At 40.7% G+C, this 22,664-nt stretch overlaps 1 protein-coding gene across 3 annotated transcripts in view; it reads left to right on the top strand.

Annotated features, from left to right (window-relative positions):
* Positions 1-22,664, top strand: part of Pde7b (phosphodiesterase 7B) — a 308,541-nt gene that overhangs the window by 280,526 nt on the left and 5,351 nt on the right. For all 3 annotated transcript variants that reach the window (XM_070010918.1, XM_070010919.1, XM_070010920.1), the window contains 4 exons: positions 7,704-7,795; positions 13,615-13,759; positions 16,266-16,362; positions 20,608-20,688. In XM_070010918.1, the coding sequence (XP_069867019.1) occupies positions 7,704-7,795; positions 13,615-13,759; positions 16,266-16,362; positions 20,608-20,688 (415 nt within the window). The remainder of the gene's footprint in view (positions 1-7,703; positions 7,796-13,614; positions 13,760-16,265; positions 16,363-20,607; positions 20,689-22,664) is intronic.

The following is a 22,664-nucleotide window of genomic DNA, read 5'->3' as shown; positions in this document are numbered from 1 at the left end:
GATGTATCAGCCTTCCTTGCATTCCCCCTCCCACTACACACACACACACACACACACACACACACACACACACACACACACACACACACACACACACACGCTCACACACACACGCTCACACGCTCACACACAAAGTAAGCATAAAATCATACACTTTCATTTCAATTTGAATTTCAATTGCTTTTGATAGAGTCCAACTATATATGAACTAGACATAGGTCATACTACATTAATCACATAATGAATAAAAATTATTCCATAAAGAATTATACATATGACATTCTATGATGTCTTGCAGAAGTTTATATCATTTTTCTAAGATGGACATGCTAGTACACTTGTAATCTCAGCTACTTGGGAGGTGGAAGAAGGAGGTTCACAGGAAAAATTGGGAAGACCCTATCTCAAAAATAAACAAAAGGCCCAGGGATATGGCTCAAGTGATATTACACTTACCCAGCATGCATGAAGCCCTGGGTTCACTCCCCAGCACTGGGAAAAAAATTACCATTTTTTTCTTTAAAATTACCTTCAGGCACTTAGAGGAGTCAGCATTTTTAACCCTTTCTTTTCTACATGACTGAGTCACACACACAAGCAGAAGCAAGAGGAATGCCTCTTCTGTATAGTCCTGTGATCATCAAATTGCACAAGCTCATCTCTTCTACAGAATGGAAGGTGTAATACCAAAATAGTAGTCAAATCTGAGAAGGGAGCCTTGGGTTTGATTTTCAGTTCATGAAGTGATCTAAACCCAGGCCTGCCATGGGGGCAGCAAGTGACAATTCCACACACTTTGCTCTGAGGCCAAAATCTTGGGGTAAAATAAGAGAGACATCATCAAACAAGGCTGTAAACAAGACAGGGCCATAGGTCTTTCAAGGGTCAAAGTCTGTTCAGGATTCAAGATGTTTCTCTGCCTCTGTGATGTGGAGTGTCACCAAGAAGATGACTTGATGTGTAAGGGGAGAATTCAGTAAGATCCATTATGTCCCAGAATGTTGAGGGGCAATTAAAAATGAAAACACCCATCACATTCCTATTGTGGTTTTTCTTTATCCTCTGGATTTAAAAGATGCAATAACTTCTGGCTCCTCATCTGCAACAGACTCAGTTTATCAAGATCACTCTAATCAAAGAAGGGGTCCAATAAATAGAAGTGGGGAACCAGTTAAAGCTCCTTGTACATGACCAGGCATGGTTTGGTAAAGCACTCTTGTAATCCCAGCTACTCAGGCAGCAGAGATAGCATCAGGCTATCTCCAGACACTGGAGTATCTTCCAGACACTGGAAAAGGCCAAGACTCTATCTAAAAATAAATAAAAGCAAAAAGGGCTAGGAACATGGCTCATATGGTAAGAGTTCTGGTCCCACAGTGCAAGGCCCTGAGTTCAAAACCCCGGTACTGACAAAACAAGAGAAGGAAAGATCCTTGTTTGGGAGTGGCCATGCTAGATTCTTCTTAACAGATAACCTCTTGACTTAAGCAGAAAACCTGTGTGATTGGTTTGTTAGATGTCAGACGTGTTTCTCTTAGCCAGCCGAAGAATTGCTTTGTTCTTATCTTGGGTCTTACTTCATAATTCATACAAAAAGGAAAAGGGTTTGCCTTTAGAATTGACAAGATTTGTGTGTGTGTGGGGGGGGGGTTCTTCCAAATTAAAACTTTAATAAGCCTTGTGGCCACAAAGATGGGTATTTCCTCTTTAAACTTGACCCTGATTCTTAAAACTGCTCCAAGTGTGTTGTTTGAAACCCAAGAACATTTTACCCCTGGGTAATGTGAAATTGCTGAGCGATGCTTTCCTGTGGACAGATGGGCAACCTGTGGTGTCCTCCCAAACCTGCTGGGACTTCAAAGGGAACCACGTCACCCTAGAGTCCTATCTCTGGCCATTTCTGGTGAGTTCCGAGTGGCCTGAGCCACTGTGAAAACCAGATGCGTCCTGTGAACGTAGGGCCGTCTCTATGCTAGCTAGGGAAACTGGCTGGGCCAATTGGCAGGCTATAGACTGGCCTGTGCCCAGCCTCTGCCTCACCCCAATTCAGAGCAGCTTCCCATCCTCCTTCCTCCTTTCCAGGGTTGAACCCTGTCTCTGCAGCGCAGCCAGAGAGAGCACTGAAACTCCAATCTGACCACATGCATTCCTACTCACAATCCCACTGCTCCCAAGATTGAGCACGTAGCCCAAACGCCGTGGGCGCAGCCCCGTTCTCTAGGTTCTCATCTGAGCCCTGCTTTTCCTCGCAGTCTTTCCAATCCATCGTCAGGTCGACACTACTTTCAGTTTCCCAAACAGATCACTCATTCCTTTATCATTGCTCAAATGTTTACGGCTTAATGCATGCCAGGTGCTGGCAGCCCCGAAGATGAGCAAGACAAATAAAAATCCCTCCTTCCCCTCCTAGGGAAAACAGAATAATAAAAGTAAAATTGGCAGTCTATGTTAGAAAGTAATCGATTCTATAGATGAAAAATAATAACAAGCCAGGGAAGGAAGTTGTAAATGTCCCTCCATGTACCATTCACAGATGTTTTTCCTTCTGCCCATGGTACCCAAATGCTGTGTATTTTGTTCACATATAATCTACAACATAGTGCGTTGCTTATAATCTCAGACTCATAACTTGCTCCTCCTTTATTAGGATTCGCTTTTCTCTTTTTAATTATCTTTGAGTAGTTGTACAGAGGAGTTGCCATGTAACAAAGTGGCTTATGAATACAATGCATTTTGATCAAGGTCTTGCCTTTCAACATTCTCGCCCATCCCTTGCCCACACACCCCTTTCTTCACTCTTCTTAATTTTGTAGGATATATATTGGATTCTTGACTTTTTTCTGTGAAGATATTCTTCTTAACTTCCTCTTCATTTATCCTCCTCTTTCCCTTTAACCCCACCCCTTTCTAGTACTTGCTTCCTAGTGTTTTATTTTGCAGAACTTTGACTTTGCCTTTTTCTTTTTTTCTCTCTCTTTCTTCCTTTCTTTCTTCCTTCCTTTCCTTCTTTCTTTCTTTTTTTTTTTTTTTGTAAGTCCTTGAACTCAGAGCCTGGGCACTGTCCCTGAGTTTCTTTTGCTCAAGGCTAGCACTCTGTCCTTTAAGCCACAGCACCACTTCCAGCTTTTTCTGTGTATGTGGTAGTGAGGAATCAAACCCAGGGCTTCATGCATGCTAAGCAAGCACTCTACCACTAAGCCACATTCCCAGCCCTGATTTTGCCTTTCTAAGGAATTACAGTATTTGAGTTCTTCCTTGAATCTACTGTATTTCAGTATATTTATACATTCAGTGCATTCAGTACTGTATTTAGTGCATTTATATGTGCTTAGATTCCACCCAATGCATTTATTTTTTTAAGTTTTGTTCATCCTTTTGATCTCAAGTTGGCCATCTTTTTATCCCGGGAGCCCCCTTTCCCTCCACAATCTATCTTCCTATATGATTTCACAGCCTCTCTCACTTTTCTTATGACAATATGTGTCAATCTAACTTGCAATTATTTCCTGATTATTCTCAGCACAGGTCTGGTGTTCAGTGAACATCTCATACTGGATAGTATATTCTGACTAAGAGTATACCTCGAAAATTGAATGGAAATGAATTTTAAATTCTTCATAATGATCTCATTTGCATCTTACAAATGACAAATGCTAATTGAAACATTACATCTATAGTCATTTACCTGATCCTGGTTGTCTGAAAATGAATAATGGACTCTCAAGTTTTTATTTAAAACTTTTGACTTAAAGAATAAATTATTTAGCCAGTTATGGTGACACATGCCTGCAATCCCAGTTACTCACAAGGCTGGGGTTGGATGAATTGCTTGAGTCCAAGAGTCCAAGATCAGCATAAACAGCATACCAAAATAAGTCCATCTTAGAAAACAAAAATGGGGAAGCAGACAAATGGCAAGAGGAAGAGTAGGCAAATACAGTTATGATATTCAATATGCATATATAAAAATGGAACCAGGTAACTTGAGGGGATGGGTGGGGTTGGGAGAGATGGAGGGAAATAATAGAAGGGGTGACACTGATCCAGACGCATTGTACTCATAAATTGAGAGGATGACTTGAAACCACTTTGTACAACTACTTAAAGATAATAAAATTTTTTGCTGGTGCTAGTGACTCACGCCTGTAATCCTAGCTACTCAGGAAGCTGAGATCTAAAGATTGCTGTACAAAGCCAGCCCGGACAAGAAAGTCCATGAAACTCTTATCTCCAGTAAACTACCAGAAATCCGGAAGTGGCGCTGTGCCTCAAGTGGTAGAGCGCTAGCCTTGAGCTGAGGAGCTGAGGGACAGCGCCCAGGCCCGAGTTCAAGCCTCACAACTGACATAATAATAATAATAAAAATTTTTATTTAAAAAATTAACACAAAAAAATAAAATATAGGGCTGGGAAGGTGTCTCAGTGGTAGAGGGCTTGCCTTGCATGCCTGAGGCCCTGGGTTCGATTCCTCAGCACCACATAAGCAAAAAGAAAAAAGCTGGAAGTGGCGCTGTGGCTCAAGTGGTAGAGCGCTAGCCTCGAGCTGAAGAGCTGAGGGACAGCGCCCAGGCCCAAAGTTCAGGCCCATGACCGGACCAAAAAAAAATAAAAAAATAAAAATAAATAAAAAAATAAAACATAAAGGGGAGATTTTAATACCCATATTGTAACTATAATTAATATACAAATATAAATTTAATTTAATATAATTTAAATTAATGTTTTTTGGGGGTTCTGGGGCCTGAACTCTGGGCCTGGGCACTGTCCCACAGCTCTTCAGCTCAAGGCTAGCGCTCTACCACTTAAGACACAGCACCATTTCTGGTTTTCTCTGTTTATGTGTTGCTGAGGAATCGAACTCGGGCTCTCATACAAGCGAGGCAAGCACTCTACCACTGAGCCACCTTCGCAGCCCCTAAAGTGATGTTTTTTAAAATTCTGATACCAACTCTAAAAAGCAGGGGGTCGGGCTAAGTCTAATTGTGGCAATCTTCATCTTATAAATTTCCTACTCTTTGTACCTTGATGTGGTAGCACAGAGGAAATGCTTGAGAGGCAAGAAGTACAAGTCTTAATTCCTGCTAACCTGAGTCGACAATGTTCTTCAACCCTTCCCAAGCTGCGTAGCCACTCTAGGAGACCTGAGCTCTCCTCATTTAGGAATAGAAAAGGCATGGATGAGAGTGAAATGAGGTCATAACAGAGCTCCTATTTGATGTGCTCCTCCTCTACCTCCTTCCTCTCTTTCTCCCTGGAAACCACTGGGACGCCCTTGCTTCCATCATGGCTCTGCCCAAAACTCACTTGCTTGCATAAAGACTCATTTATAATAGGGTATTCTTGTGATCCTAAATTCCACTGCCTTTTATTCTGTATCAGCTTCCATTTTCTTCCATTTTTCTGCTGCTTCTCTCCAAATATGGTCTCACCAGCACATTTCCCAAGTACCCTGGTGTCCTGTCTGCAGGAAGATTATTAATGAAGATGTTAAGTCAGGCTGGCATAAATAACAATGCTTTAGGCCATCCTCCTGACATTTTTGTTTCACTCAACAGGGATCTAGTGTCATTTATCATCAGGTCTTGTTACAGTTTTCTGGTCCCTTGAAAAACTCACATGAGAGCATTCACTTGTTCACATCTACTTGAATTAATCTTGCAAGCAAACTCATAAGTAACTGAACTGAATGTCACTGCAAGATTGAGCATCTGTTACATCACACTAACCTATCACTGTCTGCACTCATAAATCTTTACAATCAAAACAAATTAGTCTAGCATGTTATTTCTAACAAACTTTCTCTTGTGTTGTGTGTGGCTCATGCCCAAAAGTAGATAATAGACCAGTGGATGAAAGTAATAAAATCTCATCACTGGTTCAAACATGGCAAGTTGTGAATAAAGAATAATGATTCTTTGGCAATGAGAGAGATAAAGAGCTAAGTAATAGCCATACAGGGAGGGGTGTGAGGCACAGACTCAGAAAATTCATTATAATGAAGTCCTGCAGAGAAATCTTTGTCTGGTTTTATTCTTCTAATTCATGTTTGACTTACCATCTATTTGTGGTAAAAAAAAAAAAAATGTACATGGCACACTTTGAGAAAATTCACCAATAGCTACAGTTTTTCTGAGACGGTGTTTTCCTGTATGAAGCCAGATGTGTTGTTCATGAAGGTTCTCTTTTCATTTGCTGAAAAAGGTAAAGGTTATATGAATGATCTGAATACAGTAGAAGCATTAAGAAAGGGTAATTTATGCCACTTCTGGTTCCATTAAGTGTTCATTTGTGTGTGTGTGTGTGTGTGTGTGTGTGTGTGTGTGTGTGTGTGTGTGTGTATGTTTGTGTGTGTGTGTTGCTACTGGGGCTCTACCACTTGAGCCCCAACTCTACTCCTGACATTCTCTTTGTTAATTGCACTAGCTTCCAACTCTCATCTTCAGATCTCAGCCTCCTAAGTAGCTAGGATTACAGGTGTGATCACCTGTGCCTGCCTATGTCCATATTATTTTGCAGGCTCACCCTGTAATCCTAGCTACTCATCTGAGGATTCCTCCCCACACACACACCAGCTGGAAACATGCTTCTGCTTTTTGTCTCTGATTGTGACTACTCTAGATACTTCATTTAAATCAAATTATACAGTTCGTCCTCACTTGTAAAGATGTTACCTTTTCATATTTTTGGTAAATTTATAACTGCTCTTATAACAATATGACAAACAAACAATTTAAAAAAACAGGTAAGAAGAAGGATGTCTGGAATGGAGAGTTCTATCCTCTCTCTCTCTCTCTCTCTCTCTCTCTCTCTCTCTCTCTCTCTCTCTCTCTCTCTCTCTCTCTCTCTCTCTGACTCTCCCTCTCTTTCTCTGTGTGTGTGTGTATATCAAATATATCAAGTCAGTAGTAAGATCATAATATTTGCTCATCTGAAATAAGATGCAATGGGTTGTCAGAGAGACTCACTATTTAAAGGGCTAGTTAAATGTCCAGATAGGAAGCATATTTATAATAGCAGCAACATCAAAGGGGAGACTGAACATAGCAGAGGTTCCCACATGGCAACAAATACCAACATAATCAAATAAGGAAAGCCACTATAGAGTCCAACATATAGACCTAATGGATTCAACGCCAAGATTTTGCCTCCATGATGGTGCTTCTCAAACTTTGGTGGACATTGAATTCATCTCCACAAGCTTAGGAATCTGAACTGTCAGAGCTGCCCCAGGAGGTTGTAATCAAAGTTGAAAGTCCAGGTTCAGTGCAGGTGATTCGATCCAGGGGTGGTAATGCTGGCCTCTGCTCAGTTTAGTCAGATAATCTTGGTTGACGTCATGACCACAGTCATGATCCCATTACTACCTGGCTTCAAGTGTTTCCCATAAAACTCTTAAAACTCTCCTACCTTTAGTGTTGTCCGACCAGGCTATGGAACGCTTCCCACAAAGGTACTGGAAATACAGACCTCACTCAACGGGGCAGTAGAGCCTCTGCAAGGCTCTCGCACTCTGCCTGCCTGGTCATAACTCTGAGAACAGGCCTGGAATGGCTTTCAGTTTGGATTTCCTTTCAGGTCTGCCTCTGTATCACCAGCTACAATCTGGCTGAAGAGGAGATGCTGGCCACCTTGGCACTGTGTTGCCTTTCAAGATTACTATCTGCTCCTCCCTCCATGAGTGCGTTTCTTTTCTTCCTTTGCAGAATATGTCTGTGCTGGAGAATCATCACTGGCGATCTACTATCGGCATGCTTCGAGAATCAAGGCTTCTGGCTCACCTGCCAAAGGAAATGACGTAAGTGTTGCTGAGATAAAGCAAACTGATGGGCACTCAGTAAAGATAAGTGGTGTCCAAGACCCCCTGCTTGAGTGGCAGGGGACCAGGCCTGGTCCTGCGCTGCCTGCATGCGTTTGGTTGTCTAGCAGGAGACTCTGTGTCAGGTAGCAATCCAGAAACCAGACACTGTGTGTACTTAGACAGTGAATGACCTAAAGTCAGGAAAACGAATACTAAACAACTCTTGGAGTCCACTGTCTTCAACATCAGCACTCTGCTTTGCCAAATTCCTGTCCTTTATGTTAGCAAAACTGTCCCCCTGTTTAGATCCAAAGAATAAATATTTGTCCAGAAAGAACACAGGAATTCTCAAGCTAGGTTCAAGACCAGTTCAATAAAGTGTGTTTTGTAATTGCCACTCATGGCAAAAGTAGCAGTCAAAAGTTCTTTTTGGTTTGTTGGTCTGTTGCAGTACTAAGGCTTGAACTTAGAGCCTTGAGCTGAATAGATAGACACGCTACCACTTGAGGCACACCTTCAATCTCAGAAGTTCTTTTCTAAAATGCCTTTTGTGATCTGGTTGGATTGAGTAATCTTTTCACCTTTACCTTGCCTAACATTGCTTACTTTTTTTTTGGGGGGGGGGGGTCCGGTCGTGGGGCCTGAACTCTGGGCCTGGGCACTATCTCTCAGCTCTTCAGCTCAAGGCTAGCGCTCTACCACTTGAGCCACAGCGCCACTTCCGGCTTTTTTGTTTTTGCTTATGTGGTGCTGAGGAATCGAACCCAGGGCCTCAGGCATGCAAGGCAAGCGCTCTACCACTGAGCCACCTTCCTAGCCCCAGCTTACATTTTTAAATAGGAGAAAATACATGACTTTTCCTGGTCTACTGTCTTATCAATCAGCTTGGTGCGTAGATCAAACTGTACTAACTTCAAGGCTATTTCCTATACTGTCCCCCAAGGCTACCTCTGCTTCCCATCTGCTTAATGAAAGTGTACAGAAGCCATGGGAGCCAGGTGAGGGGCAAAAATAGATCACTGCACCCTTCCTAAGGACAAGCACTGAACTTGAAGTCAAGGACCAAGTGAGTTTTCTCCATAGACCAGGCAGCAGGCTTTGGGGTGGTGGCTTTGTTCCTGGTCCTCTCTACCATCTCCTGCTGGTTCCTAACACCCAGCCATATATGGAATTTGCGGTTTTCCTAACTTTTTACCCTCACAACATGGTGTAAAAATGTGTGTCCTTTAGCAGAATAATGAACTGCAAAGACAGAAAGAATGAAATGCATAAAGAACAAAGGCTGAGCAAAAAATCAAGTAAGGAGAGGTGGGGGAAGGGTGGAGGTGAGAGGGATTAGAGATAAAGAAAAATGAAAAGGAGGAAAGGGAGAAGACAAAGAATAAAAGGGGAGAAAAAGAGGCAAGAATCCAAGTTTAACCAGACTTGGTGATTGCCTAGGTGAACACCCACATTAATCCTGCTTGTTAATCACTTCATATTTACTTTCAGATACTCTCCCTCATCTATATGGATTTTGAATAAAATACCATTTATATCACTGTCTTCCTGAGACATTGTGTTATAAATTGCTTTTGCTAGAAGAATAATTATTCAACAACAATTGTGAAAGGACTTTATAACAAAGGTTATCATCATGATCATCATTATTAATTCTTCTATCCTCATGCACACATGCTCTTAAATCATTTTATGATTTAAAGAAAAACAAGAGAGGTTAACTATAGAAACAAAAGAAAATGAAACATAGAATTTGTTGAATTCTATGAAGTTACTGTTTTTGAAGTGCCAAAAACAGCATAACATTAGCAGTTTCAGGTGGTTCAATCTGATTCAAAGAGGAAAGGTGGAATCCTGACAAATAGAATAGCTCATGTTCACCTGGTTGGCTAATTCCTTTCAGCCATTTTCAATATAACCATGTTTTAGCAAAATGAGGGAATTTAAAAGTCTGTGGCAGCCAGGTGCTGATACCTCATGCCTGTAAAACTCCAGAGGCTGAGATCTGAGGATCGCAGTTCGAAGCCAGCCTGCCTGGGCAAGAATGTCTGTGAGACTCATCTCCAGTTAATCACCAGAAAATGGGAAGTGGAGCTATGGTTCAATGTAGTAGGGTGCTGTCCTTGAACAAAAAAGCTCAGGGACAACACCCAGGCCCTGAGTTCAAGCCCTTCAACTGACAAAAAAAAAAAAAAAAAAAAAAAGTTTGTATTCTGATGTTATTCACTACTATAAAGGTTTTTCCACACCATTAAATCGGCTACTTAGGTTAAAAGTATTTTATTGGCCAGGCACCCAGTGGCTCATGCCTATAATCCTAGCTACTCAGGAGGCTGAGATCTGAGAACTGCAGTTCAAAGCCAGCTCAATCCTACGAGACTCTCATCTCCAATTAACCACCAGAAAACTAGAAGTGGTGCTATGGCTTAAGTGGTAGAGCACTCGCCTTGAGCTGAAGAGCTTAGGGACAGTGCCAAGGCCTAGAGTTCAAGCCTTATGACCAAAAAAAAAAAAATTATTTTATTGGCTCTATGGCATTATTATGCATAAATTGGAGTTTATTGTTTGAAACTAGGTGGTCAATAAATCTTTTCATTACAATAACATTCCACAAATGGTTTTAAGCATATATCTCTACCCCAAACTATATTTTCTAAAACCAAATCTGTAAATAGAAATTATTGCTCAGATTATTTTCAAGTTTTTTTTTCAAAAAGCACTGTATCTAATGTTTCCATTAAGGAGTTATAAGAAAATACACCCATGACATATCACCTACTTTGAGCTTACCCTTTTTCATATTTTTAGATATTTACAATTTTCACACACACACACACATAGACACACATCTTATACAGAAAGAATTTTAATTCAATTACTATGCATTTTTAGGTAGTCACATTGAAAATTTTCATATAGTTAGTGGCCACTGTTATTTAAAGAATAAATTTTGTGTTTGCTCATTTTCTGTCTTCTAATCAGTATTATGCATTTTTAAGATCTTTTTTGTATATTATGTAGAGTAAGCTTTTTTCTTTTTTTTTTTCAGTAGTGGGGTTTAAACACAGAGCTTCGTGCTTACTCTGCTTGCTTGTTTATTTAGCTGGTACTCTATCACCTGAGTCATGCCTGCAGCCATACCTTTTACTGATTTTTTTGGAGACAGAGTCTCACAGACATTGCTACCCAGACATACTTTGAACTGTCCTCTTCTGGATCTCAGCCTCTTGAGTAGCTACAATTAGAGGCAAGAGCCACTAATGCCTAGCTTAGTAACCATTTGTTATATATTGAAATATTACTTTTTTAACTTGTCTCAATTAGATTCATGAAACATTTCCCCTAACTAAAATAATTATATTTTCTGACCATGATATATGTATTTATATACATATATGTTCATACTTTAGAAAAATTTATACATTATTGAGAAATATAATAAAAAAACAAAATAAACTATAATCCCACTATGTCTTTCCAGTTTCTTTTCTGTGACCATTGGGATCACAGTGTGCATGTGTTGTGTCAGTTAATATAATAATAAATCATGACATTTAGATTAATAAATATGTACTTCATCATGTTTAATAGCTTCACAGTTTTAATGTAGCAGTTATTGAGCACCTATTTGTGAATTTTTGTGACTTTTTCCTTCCTAAAATGACCCACTATTATAAACACTACGATAAGTGTTTATAGAACAAATATTCTTACTAATTATATCCTTACTAACATTAACTGTGATGAACTGATGGTTATATTACTTTTGCCATTAAATACTTTTAATCTTAATTCCTAAAGCACCTCCCTGAAAGCATTGCACTAACATATCTACTAAATTGGAGTAGATGAACCTTGGTATCTATTTATTTTGTTCCTGGACATATACCTCAGAGCAAACTCTGCTCATACATAACTGGGGGCATGTAAAGATATTTATGAGGCATTTTGCATAGTAGTCAAAAACTAGAAACAAATAAAGTGACCATCAAAAGTAGACATTGTAGCCGGGCACCAGTGGCTCATGCCTGTAATCCTAGCTACTCAGGAGGCTGAAATATGAGGATCACGGTTCAAAGCCAGCCCAGGCAGGAAAGTCCGAGAGATTCTTATCTCCAATAAACCACTAGAGAACCGCAAGTGGCGCTGTGGCTCAAGCGGTAGAGCGCTCGCCTTGAGCTGAAGAGCACAGGGACAGCGCCCAAGCCCAGAGTTCAAGCCCCATGACCGACCAAAAAAAAAAAAAAAAAAAGTAGACATTGTAGAATATTGTCATAGTATAATACAATATAATAGTGAATGAACTGTAGCCTGCTCATCTACATGAAAGAATTTTAAAACATATTTTTAAGCTAGAGAAACAGTTTGGCCCATTGTAACAATGAGATGTACAAGACACTATGTTGAAAACGAACTTTACAACTTCAGAGGGGAGGAGAGGAGAGAGGAGTTGGTAAAGTGGGGAGGGGAGGGATGGTAGGGGAAAAACAAAGGAAGAGGTAACAATGCTCGATAGGAAATGGACTTATTACCTTACTCATGTAACTGTAACCCCTCTGTACAGTATTTTTACAATAAAAAATATATACAAAAAACAAATGCTACAAATAGATTTTTCTTAGTATGATACTAAAAAAAAGAAACAAGACATGGTTTAATACATGTCATATAGCTTAAAGCTCAAAACTGTATTGCTTAAGTATGTATTCACAGGTAATAAAAAGAAAAATTAAGTGTATGCCAGTTCTGGGGCTTGAACTCAGGGCCTGGGCATTATCTCTTAGTATTTTTGCTCAAGGATGACACTCCACCATTTCAGCCACAACTCCACATCTAGCTTTTTGGTGGTTAATTTAGAGACAGTAGTCTCATGAACTTTTCTGAACTTTGGACCATGATTCTCAGGTCTTAACCACCTGAATAGGTAGGAATACTGGTGTAAGCTACCAGTCCCTGGCTAGCAAAAATGTTTGTAAGTAGCAAGAGGATAGTCTGTTCAAACCGCGGGGAGAAGGATATAATGGGGGAAGTAATAGGGAGTATTCTGGGGAACTAGCAGGAAATGCTTTTAACCCAGAGAGTGATTATAGGATGCTTATATTTATTCGCTAAACTATATATGTATGTTCTATGTATTCTACTTACATATATGTCATTTTTAGAGGTGAATTTTAAACATACTTATAAACCCTTTCTTCTATTACTTAGTTTATACATATGAATAAAGTCCTAACATGCTATTCTTGTAAAATCTGACATTTCCCCTGTACTTCGAATTGACTAATACATCTCTTGCCCACTAGTTGATAATGGTGTCTGATTACCCTTTTTTCCCCCTTTTGGTCCCATTATCTTTTTCTGGACTATGTATTTTGTGCTATTACTGGACCTCTCCACTCCATAGTGAGTCATTGTTACTCTCATCATTATTATGACTATTACTTCCCTCTCTCCATGAAAAGAATTCTTGAACGAGCTCTCACAAGGCACAACCCAAATTCCTGTGATTCTGCATGACATTTTGTGTCCTGCACACATTCCTATTTGACGTTGAATTTCCCCCCATAGTAACCGTGGGGATGTGTAAACTTCCACCGCCTTGTTCATCTAAGGCTTCAATAACTCCATACACGTCTACGACACCTCCTGTCCAAGAGCGGAGACTCACTCTTGGGCTGTAAGGGACTAAAACCCTGTGTAATAAACAGAAACAAAGGCATAAATGAGATGACAAGCCACCTGTGATGAGAGAATCAATCATCCTCCTCAAAGGGATTGGCTTTGTATGTTTTTCTCTTTCATTCTTGTGGCTGCAGACAGAATATTGAACAGCAGCTGGGCTCCCTGATTTTGGCCACAGACATCAACAGGCAGAATGAATTTCTGACCCGATTGCAAGCTCACCTCCACAATAAAGACTTGAGACTGGAAGATGCACACGACAGACACTTTATGCTTCAGGTAAACAACAGCAACAACAACAAAAAGCCATTTGCTTTACTAAGTTAAAACACTTGGGGCATGATTGATGATTTTAGCACGTTTGAGAAGGAGTTGTCTGTCTATGGCAGAAGACTGAGTAGTGACTTATTTTATTAAAAGCTTTGCCACATGGTAAAATTGTTAAATGGTTTTCAGGCAAGCAAAAAATCTAGGTTTTTCATCCATTTATCTCATTTTTCCTTGATCAGTAACTACAAAGCAATCCCTACTGGAAGGTTGCTTGCTTACAACAAGAGTCTATCAGTATTTATTGGGGACAAGGGAAAGATGGATGGTACTAGAGATCAAACCCAGGAAGGCCTGGCATTCTTAAGCAAGTACTGTACCACTGAGCTATACTCCTAGACCGAGTATTTACAATGCTTTGTGATTTACTGAACAGTACGATTGCTATGCAGTCTTTCAAAAACTTTTTTTTTCTTTTCCAGTCGTGGGACGTGAACTCTAGGCCTGGGCACTAATCCTGTACTCCTTTTGCCCAAGGCTAGCACTCTGCCACTTGTGCCTCAGTACCACTTCAGGCTTTCTCAGTGATTAATTGGAGATAAGAGTCTCTCAGACTTTCCTTCCCTCGGGTAGCTTGGAACTGCAGTCTTCAGCTCTCAGCCTCCTGAGTAGCTAGGATTTCAGGCGTGAGCTGCTGGCACCTGGCTCAAAAACTATTTGTTTTTTGTTTGTTTGTTTGTTTTTTGGGTCCAGTCGTGGGCCTGAACTCTGGGCCTGGGCACCGTCCCTCAGCTCTTCAGCTCAACGCTAGCGCTCTACCACTTGAGCCACAGCACCACTTCCGGCTTTTTTCCTTTTTGCTTATGTGGTGCTGGGGAATCGAACCCAAGGCCTCATGTATGCAAGGCAAGTGCTCTACCACTGAGCCACCTTCGCAGCCCAAAACTATTTCTGTTACTCATAAATATATTGTGTTAGAGTACCACCAAAATGGAAAACATGTAGCTTTCCTTTTCCTAAAATTTACTTCAGTAGATTTTGTTTGCTTCTTTTTATTACTTAAATTCCTATTTTCATCTGAGCCCTACTGCTTTAAACACCAATAGATATGTTCACTTAAGTTTAATTGAACTGAATCAGATTGAATTGGATCAAGCCCAACAATTTCTGTTTTCCTCTGGCAAGAACCTATTTGTGTCAGGAGAAAAACAGGCAGTGTAGGCCTCAAATAAAATTCTGATCTGGAATCTAAGCCAGTATTTTTTTAAGCCAATAACACTAGAGATCTAGGCCTTGCATTTACTGGCCACTTAAGCAACATCCCCAGTTCTTTTGTTTTTAAATCTTATTTCTGAGTTAAAGTCTTATTAATTTTATCAAGCTGGTCTAGAACCCATGATTCTCCCACCTCTGCCTCCTGAACAGCTGAGATTAAAAGGCCTACATCACTGAATGCAGTTCCAAACCATCTTAATCTTCCTTTTCCTTTGTCTTCCTTCTTCCCTGTTGGCACGAAAGACTACAAGCCTAGGCCCTGGACTCATCTAGACAGGCCAGCTTTAATGAGGAACTGGAGGCTGATTCATACAAGTCTTCAGTTTCCCTTGTAGCTGTCCAAAGTGTTCTATCTTTGCCAAGAAACACCCTATTCCCAGCTCTACTTTCTTTCCAATCTGGTCTTCTAGTCCCTGAATGCTCAAAAATTAACCTAACATTTGGCTTGAGAGACTTAAGCCATGGTATAACTACAAGATTCAACCTGAAAACCTGCATCCTAACATGTACTTATAGCCTTACTAGGTAGGAAACAAATGACAAAATTTGCAGCTTAGCATGATCCACCGTTGTCTGAGGCCACAACACATGCCACTATTCTATGATCCCCAAAACTGGTACTGCAGATTTCTTGGCAGGTGGTTGTTAAACAGGAAAATTAAGTTATCTGGGAACTCAGGGTAATACCTCCAGGATCATCACGCTAGCAAAAATCAGTATCTGATCCAGATGTGTATAAAGTAAGTCAAGACCACTCGGAGTTAGCTATGCAAACTAAGTTTGTGCACCTAAGTTTGGGGTACGTTGGCATCTTGACTGGCAGTTTGAGTTCATTTTGTTCAGTCATAGGAACATCAATGTAAACACACGTAATATAAATAATGTATAGAGTTGGTGTACATAGAATCAATTCCTGATGATTCTCCTTGATCCTGGCCATGTCCCTGCAATCTTGCTCTGCCTGAGAAAGGTGAAGCAAAAGGCTCCAGTCTCCTCCAGGAAGTTCTGTGTTCTTGTATTGTGGTTCTTCTCTCCTTCTGGCTGCTACAAAGCAGGGGTTTTGGATGAAGGGTTCACAAAACCTATGAATAAGGGCTGTTTCCTGGAGGGACACTTTGGGAAGGCCCTCAGTAAATATGGGCCTGGTACCTTACCGGCCAGGCATCCCTTTGGCTTTGGGGACATTTTCAGCCTTCTGAAGGGTCATCTACTGACAAATTCTCCTTGCCCTGTTCTCTTTCAGATCGCATTGAAGTGTGCAGACATTTGCAATCCTTGTCGAATCTGGGAGATGAGCAAACAGTGGAGTGAAAGAGTCTGCGAAGAGTTCTACCGGCAAGGTTAGTGGTGACCCGTCAGCTGAGATTCTTCCAGAGAGTTATCCTAGTAAAACAGGAAACAGCTCATGAAGGTGATGTTTGCTCTCCCATCAACGCTTATTATCCTAACCTTTCTCTTTAACTGTCTTGCAAATCATCCATCTTCACTGTGCGAAAGAAAAGAAAGAATTTTAATAAATAACATTGGCATATCGAAGAAACAAGTAATAATAATGCACAGTGAAAATTAGCAACATGTGCAAAAACAGGAAATAGATAAGTAGTTGTTTATATACGTGCCTCTCAGGATACATATGCAGATATAATAATGTGATGTACAGTTTGATCTCTACTCTGACTTTCTCTTCAATGAGCTAAGCAGAGCCTAAAAGCCAAGTACCATTAGGGGTCAATCTCTTCCTGACCAAAGGACTCAGATCCTTTTGTCTGCCTTCCCCTTGGTTTCTTCAGCAAAGCTCCCAGTTCTCCAAATATTCCGTTCTACCTTTCCAGGACAATTTCAGCAGTGAGGTAGATGAATTTTCTGTGAAAAGACAAATGGTCTTGAGGGAGGGTGTAATTTTTACAAAGATTACCCTCCTTCATCAGGAAGGCAATGCATTAGATGCAGGATCCTGACGTTGGGTGGGATATGGGCCTTTAAAACATAGTCTTGTTTCTTCAGGCTCCATTTCAATGTTGAGGATGTTTGTTCAGGCAGCAATGGTCCCCTCATGCTAGTGACAGCATCGTGTTTGAAAGACTGAGAGCAAATAAAGTTTGAAGTGTCCCACATACCAGCTCTGTAGGGAGGGCAGACAGCCACAGTGAGCCTTTTGAAGAAGTCTCCACTGAAAGATGTGTCAGTGACATCGGGATGGCCCCAAAGACAGAAGACAAAGAGGAACTGAGTTCATGTGGGGCCAGAAGGCTCTGCTTGCCATCACGCTTTCTCTCTCACTCACAATCCAAGTGCTCACGTAGCTCCCGAAACTCTGGGTAATTTCATTTGAATTGAATGTGAGTGCTTAGAAATCAAAAGCTCAGTTCTAGTTGCCTATGCTATAAAAATCTCCACTAAGGACAGAACAAAAGAAAATATGATGAAATTGGAGCAAAGAGGTCTTAGATTAGGTATGATCATCTTTCTTTCCTGTAAGAAATACAAACTACTGCAACAGCAGTAAGAGGGGACAAGAAGCTCAATCAAACAATGGAATAGAGACAAGGTCCTCCTCTCTTGACTCAATTCTGGATTATTGTTGGTGTCAGTTGCCATTGAACCTCCTCTTATTTGCTCATCTAGATTTTGGGCAACTTGGAGAAGAAGCCATGTCACTTGGGTAGATAGTAAGGTGGTAGAGTTAATTATTTAAAGTTGTTAACTAAGTGGGGCAGATAGCATCAATTAAGTAACCTCTTGCACAAAGAGGTCCTTGATAAGATAGAACCCTAATAAGATACACACGTGGAGCTCTGTGAGCTGGGAATCATTTAGAATTGCTCTGATCACTGAAGGTGAATTTTCACCCCCTTTGTTCTGGCATGTCGTGTGTGTGTGTGTGTGTGTGTGTGTGTGTGTGTGTGTGTGTGTGTGTGTGTCAGAAGGCTTGAAGTCTGGGTCTGGGGCTGTCCCTCAGCTCTTCTGCTCAAGGCTAACGCTTTACCACTTGAGCTACAGTGCAACTTCCCATTTTCTGGTGGAGATAAGACTCTCATGGGCTTTCTTGCCTGGGCTGGCTTTGAACCGCAATCCTCAGATCTCAGCCTCCTGAGTAGCTAGAATTACAGGCGTGAGCCACTGGCTTTTTCTTCTAACAAAGACTCTAGCATGTTTTCTAACAAAGGAACAGAGAGGGCAACTGATCCTTTCTATTTACAGTCCTCATGGCCCAGGGGAAGTTAAACCTGTTTTGAGAAGAGATCGCTGCACTCTCTGGTCATCCAAACTATCCTTTATTCTTAGTAATTTTTAAAAATTCTTTAAGGATAATTTGTATCACTTTGATAGATAGGGCTTTCTGTTTGGATCTTGGACTCAGACTCCAACTCATCCAAGTCCTGGACAAATATCATAAGAATGATTTATAGGGGCTGGGAAGGTGGCTCAGTGGTAAAGTGCTTGCCTTGCATGCATGAGGCCCTGGGTTCAATTCCTCAGCACCACAAAAGCAGAAAAAACCAGAAGTGGCACTATGGCTCAAATGGTAGAGTACTAACCTTGAGCTGAAGAGCTGAGAGACAGCGCCCAGGCCCAGAGTTCAGGCCTGCAACTGACAAAAAAAGTATGATTTATAATGCTGAGAAAAGGAAAACCCTTAAAATCAAGGTTGAAGGAAACTATATCCTATCATTTGAAAAAGTGTTCCATTCTCAGAGACTAGGATTTTAAATACCATGTACCTGCCTCCCCACCCGTCAACACTTTAAGAAAGTAGAATTTCTGTCCTGTGGTGACAATAGATTCATATCTACCCCATCAACCTAGTTTCCCAAAAGCTTTAGTGGACCATCTGTTTCCAGCCTTGTTTAATCCTCAACTAATTTTTCTATGAGCAAAGCCACCCAGGAGATGTTACAATTCATGCAAAGAATCCTAACATAGCTAGTTTATCTTTTGCTCCCTCAAAATACTAACCAGCAAGGTTCCTAGAGAAGAAGAAACATTTTTGTTTCTTTCTGTTCATATTCTTTACATTGAGTAGAAAAGTACCTAAAGTATGCAGTGTTATATAACTGCCTATTAAGTAAGTGATATAACTGGAAGAGCTCCTATTAGAGAGATGACAGAAAAGGTTTAGAGCTGGAGAATTAGTGCTGGAGATGATGGGATTTGAACTGGGTACTGAAGGATATGTGTTGCTCTATGCTTCCTATGGTAGGCAAAACAAACAAGTGCTGGTCAAATTCAAATTAATTAAAATGTCATGAAATTAACTCTTCAGTCCCTCAGTTGTATTGATCATTTTTCAAGGGGCTACCCAAGTGAGCCGTGCAGAGAGTTATTTCCATCACTGCACAGCATCCCACTAGATGGGGCTGGTCCAGTGAGGGCAATGGAGATGAAAAGGCAGTGTGATGGGGGCGTGTCCCACTTTGTAGTCTGGCTCAGGCTGTAGAGGTTAAGAATGAAAGAATCTTAGAGGCTTCTGTACATCAAGCCAAAGTAGAGCACACATCCACAGGATGTGTTAGGTTTTTAAAAAGAGAACCACACCACGCACGTGGTATTCAGGTCAGGGGTAGGTTTATTCATCGTTCCGGCTGGCACCAGGCCATGTTAGCACTCCACACAGCTAGGAAAGGCCTGGGAAAGAGAGACTCTAGCCCTGGGAAGGGAAGGGGTATGGCTACATCAAATCCAGATATGACCTCAGCGGATGAAGATGTGACCCTTCTAGGTGTGCCAGTTGCCTAAGTAACGCAGGTATTGGGCAGAGACTTTGCTGCGAGGAGGGTGGAGTCTGCTCGCCATGCAGGAGCAGACCTTATATTATGTAGGTAGTTGAAGTAGAAGAAATGCTGGAGGAACTTAGAAGCAAAAACTAAGAATGACTTATTATAAAACCAGACTAAGATCAAAGAGTGTGAAAGAGGAAAAACAAGATATTCTAAGACAGGAAGAAGGGACTTGAGTGCCCTGAAATGAAGGGTGAAGGGAAGGTAGAAATCAAAGATGACTCCTCCAGAATGTCACACCTGCCTGAAAAATCACTATTCATAGACAAAGGTGGGTGAGGAGTGAAGCTGGCTTTCAGCTAACTTAATACTTAATGATATTTGCCCTTGCTTCTGATTTTGTAGTTTCAGATGGTTACTACAAATGAAGATCTCCCTACTTTACCTCCATTTCCTCCTGAATTAGTATTCTTAAAACCAAAGCAGGGTCACGATATGTGAAGGTGGAGAAGTAGAGGGGAAGGAGGATAAAAATCTGTCACCTAACCTGTACTTAAAGCCAGAACTTCTGTTTCATGTTAGACAATTGCCCCTGAGTTGTTTTCCTGTTTGTATAGACCTTATGCAAAAGTTTAGTCCAATCTAACAATACATCCATTTGCAATAAGCCCATTATATATGGTCATTGACACTCTGATATATTAAATTTTCAGGCAAGCTACCAGAGCAAGTTGGTGCTAAATGGCTCCTGATGATAACAGCAGGGAACTGTAATCCCTACCACAACTTCTTCCAACAGTCATTAAAACCCTTGACACACATGGTATAATTAATCTGTCCTTTTTTTCTTCTTCTTCTTCTTCTTAGGTGACCTTGAACAGAAATTTGAACTGGAAATCAGTCCTCTTTGTAATCAACAGAAAGACTCCATCCCTAGTATACAAATTGGTGAGTTACACTGCATGTCAGTTTACAATTTGGCACCTTTTGAAAAGACACAAATGGAAGATACACATGCAGCTTTCCCAGGTCGACACTGAAGGTCCAAATGGCTGAAGCCACCCAAACACTTTCATCATAACTGAGCTACTACATTTTCAGTCTTGTTCTCTTAAAGCCATTCTCCCTTCCAAATGTCAATTGTAGTAAACTGTAAAAGAGTAGTATCATTGCATTCCAAATAACTATTCTTTTTATCTAATTGCAGTAGACATAAGACCATTAAGGAAATCAAATGGAAGAGATTTTTCCCTCCAGTAATTCCATCTGCACAAAAAGCCAACCTTTTTCCCTTGCTGTTCTCCTCCCCTGGAACTAAGCATGGATCTTTTCCTTATAACTCTGGGTTTGCTGTGTAGCAGTTCATATTGTTATCTGTCTGCACAGTCCTCAGTCAGCTTCACGCATTCATATGGCGACAGACATCTAATACCTAATGCCTTAACACTGGGAGGAAAATAGGTATTAAAAGAGATCAGCTGAAAATGAAGAAAGTCAGAGTAAATTAGAATGACATTCTAATCTATTTTAATCTAATTCTAACCATTGAGGGTAATTGTTCCACAAAAGAGTCTTCAAGTCATCTGCAAGAACCAGGCTGAATTAAGCACCCAGCTACAAAGATTTGAATGAATATTCACCTATTCAAATAGGCATGCTGGAATGATGAGATTAAAGATAATCCATCTTTTTCAAAGTATCCTTTAATAATTTTTGGTTATTTTAACAATTAAACCATTCTTTTATCAAAAAAAAACAAACAAACAATGAAAGGGATCTAAAAAGTAATTCCCAGGACAGAGGAGGACTCAGAATTATTGCAAGGTTGGGTGGAATCTAGGAGACAAGGAAAACCCAACAGAAATGCAGCCTCAGCCTCCATGGGTTCACTTCTGTCCTGTGTATTAGTGGTCTAGTTCTACAGTTGTGTCTAATCCAGAGACTCACTGAGTTAAGCTCTGGCTGGGAAGAAATTTGCCAGGCAACTGTTAATAATGTTTTGAACCACATGCACCCTAGACAAAAGTAGTTACCCTGTTAACCACTCTACCTAGATTTGCAAGACTGGCCTGATTTCATAGATTCTGTCCTGTTGTTGTCATGAGAACACACTGATTTTGTCAGATCATATGTCCTGATTTTCAGCTCAGGAAAATGTGGTTACCATAGATACCATTTTTTAAAATGGGATAGGGGAGGGGCTGAGTAACTAGGGATTCCAGTGGATGCTATACCAGCATACCCGTGTTGTGCTAAAGAGAATGATAAGGTGATTATAAAACAATGCTCAGTTCATAAGTCCTTCTCTGCCTCTGTTCGACATCTGCCAGCCCAGGGTTGGGAGATGTGAAAAGCACACCTCAAGCTAAACTGGAAATAGCCAAATAGATAAACAATCTAATGGATGCCACAGGCTCCCTCACCCACCCACACAATGATTTCTCCACTGGGTCCCTACACAATGCAGCTACTTCCTCTGTCCTGACTCCTCTCTGACTGACAATGCCCCCTCTCATTTCTCCCACTGCAATCCAGAAGGAGAATTTCCTGAGTGCAGATCTCAGTTTGGCTTACATCTGATTTTCTATTTAAGTAATTTATCCAGGAGGACTTGGGACTTAATATCCTTTCCCTAGCCCCATTCAGTTCTCCTGTTTTCACTTCCCTGCTTGCATTTGAAAAAGATGTTAAATCAAATTAATCTTGAACTGGTGAAATCTACAGGAAAATGAAGAGGAAAAGATTTTTCTGTAATCCCTGTTTATTCTGCGGCTACCACTTCTCCCTTCCCCCTCTGCAATCCCTCTGGGATGACAAAACTTTAGCAGTCAGTTCAGCCTTGGAGAATCTTGGGATCTATTCAGACTTTAAAATCATTTAACCTCCTAGCATAATAAGTCTTTGTATCTAACAAGTATATATGT

Source organism: Dipodomys merriami, unplaced genomic scaffold (assembly GCF_024711535.1).
Source record: "Dipodomys merriami isolate MVZ:Mamm:240054 unplaced genomic scaffold, mDipMer1.0.p SCAF_8, whole genome shotgun sequence".
In the NCBI taxonomy this organism is placed as follows: Eukaryota; Metazoa; Chordata; class Mammalia; order Rodentia; family Heteromyidae; genus Dipodomys; species Dipodomys merriami.
This window is presented reverse-complemented; position numbering and strand designations above follow the sequence as displayed.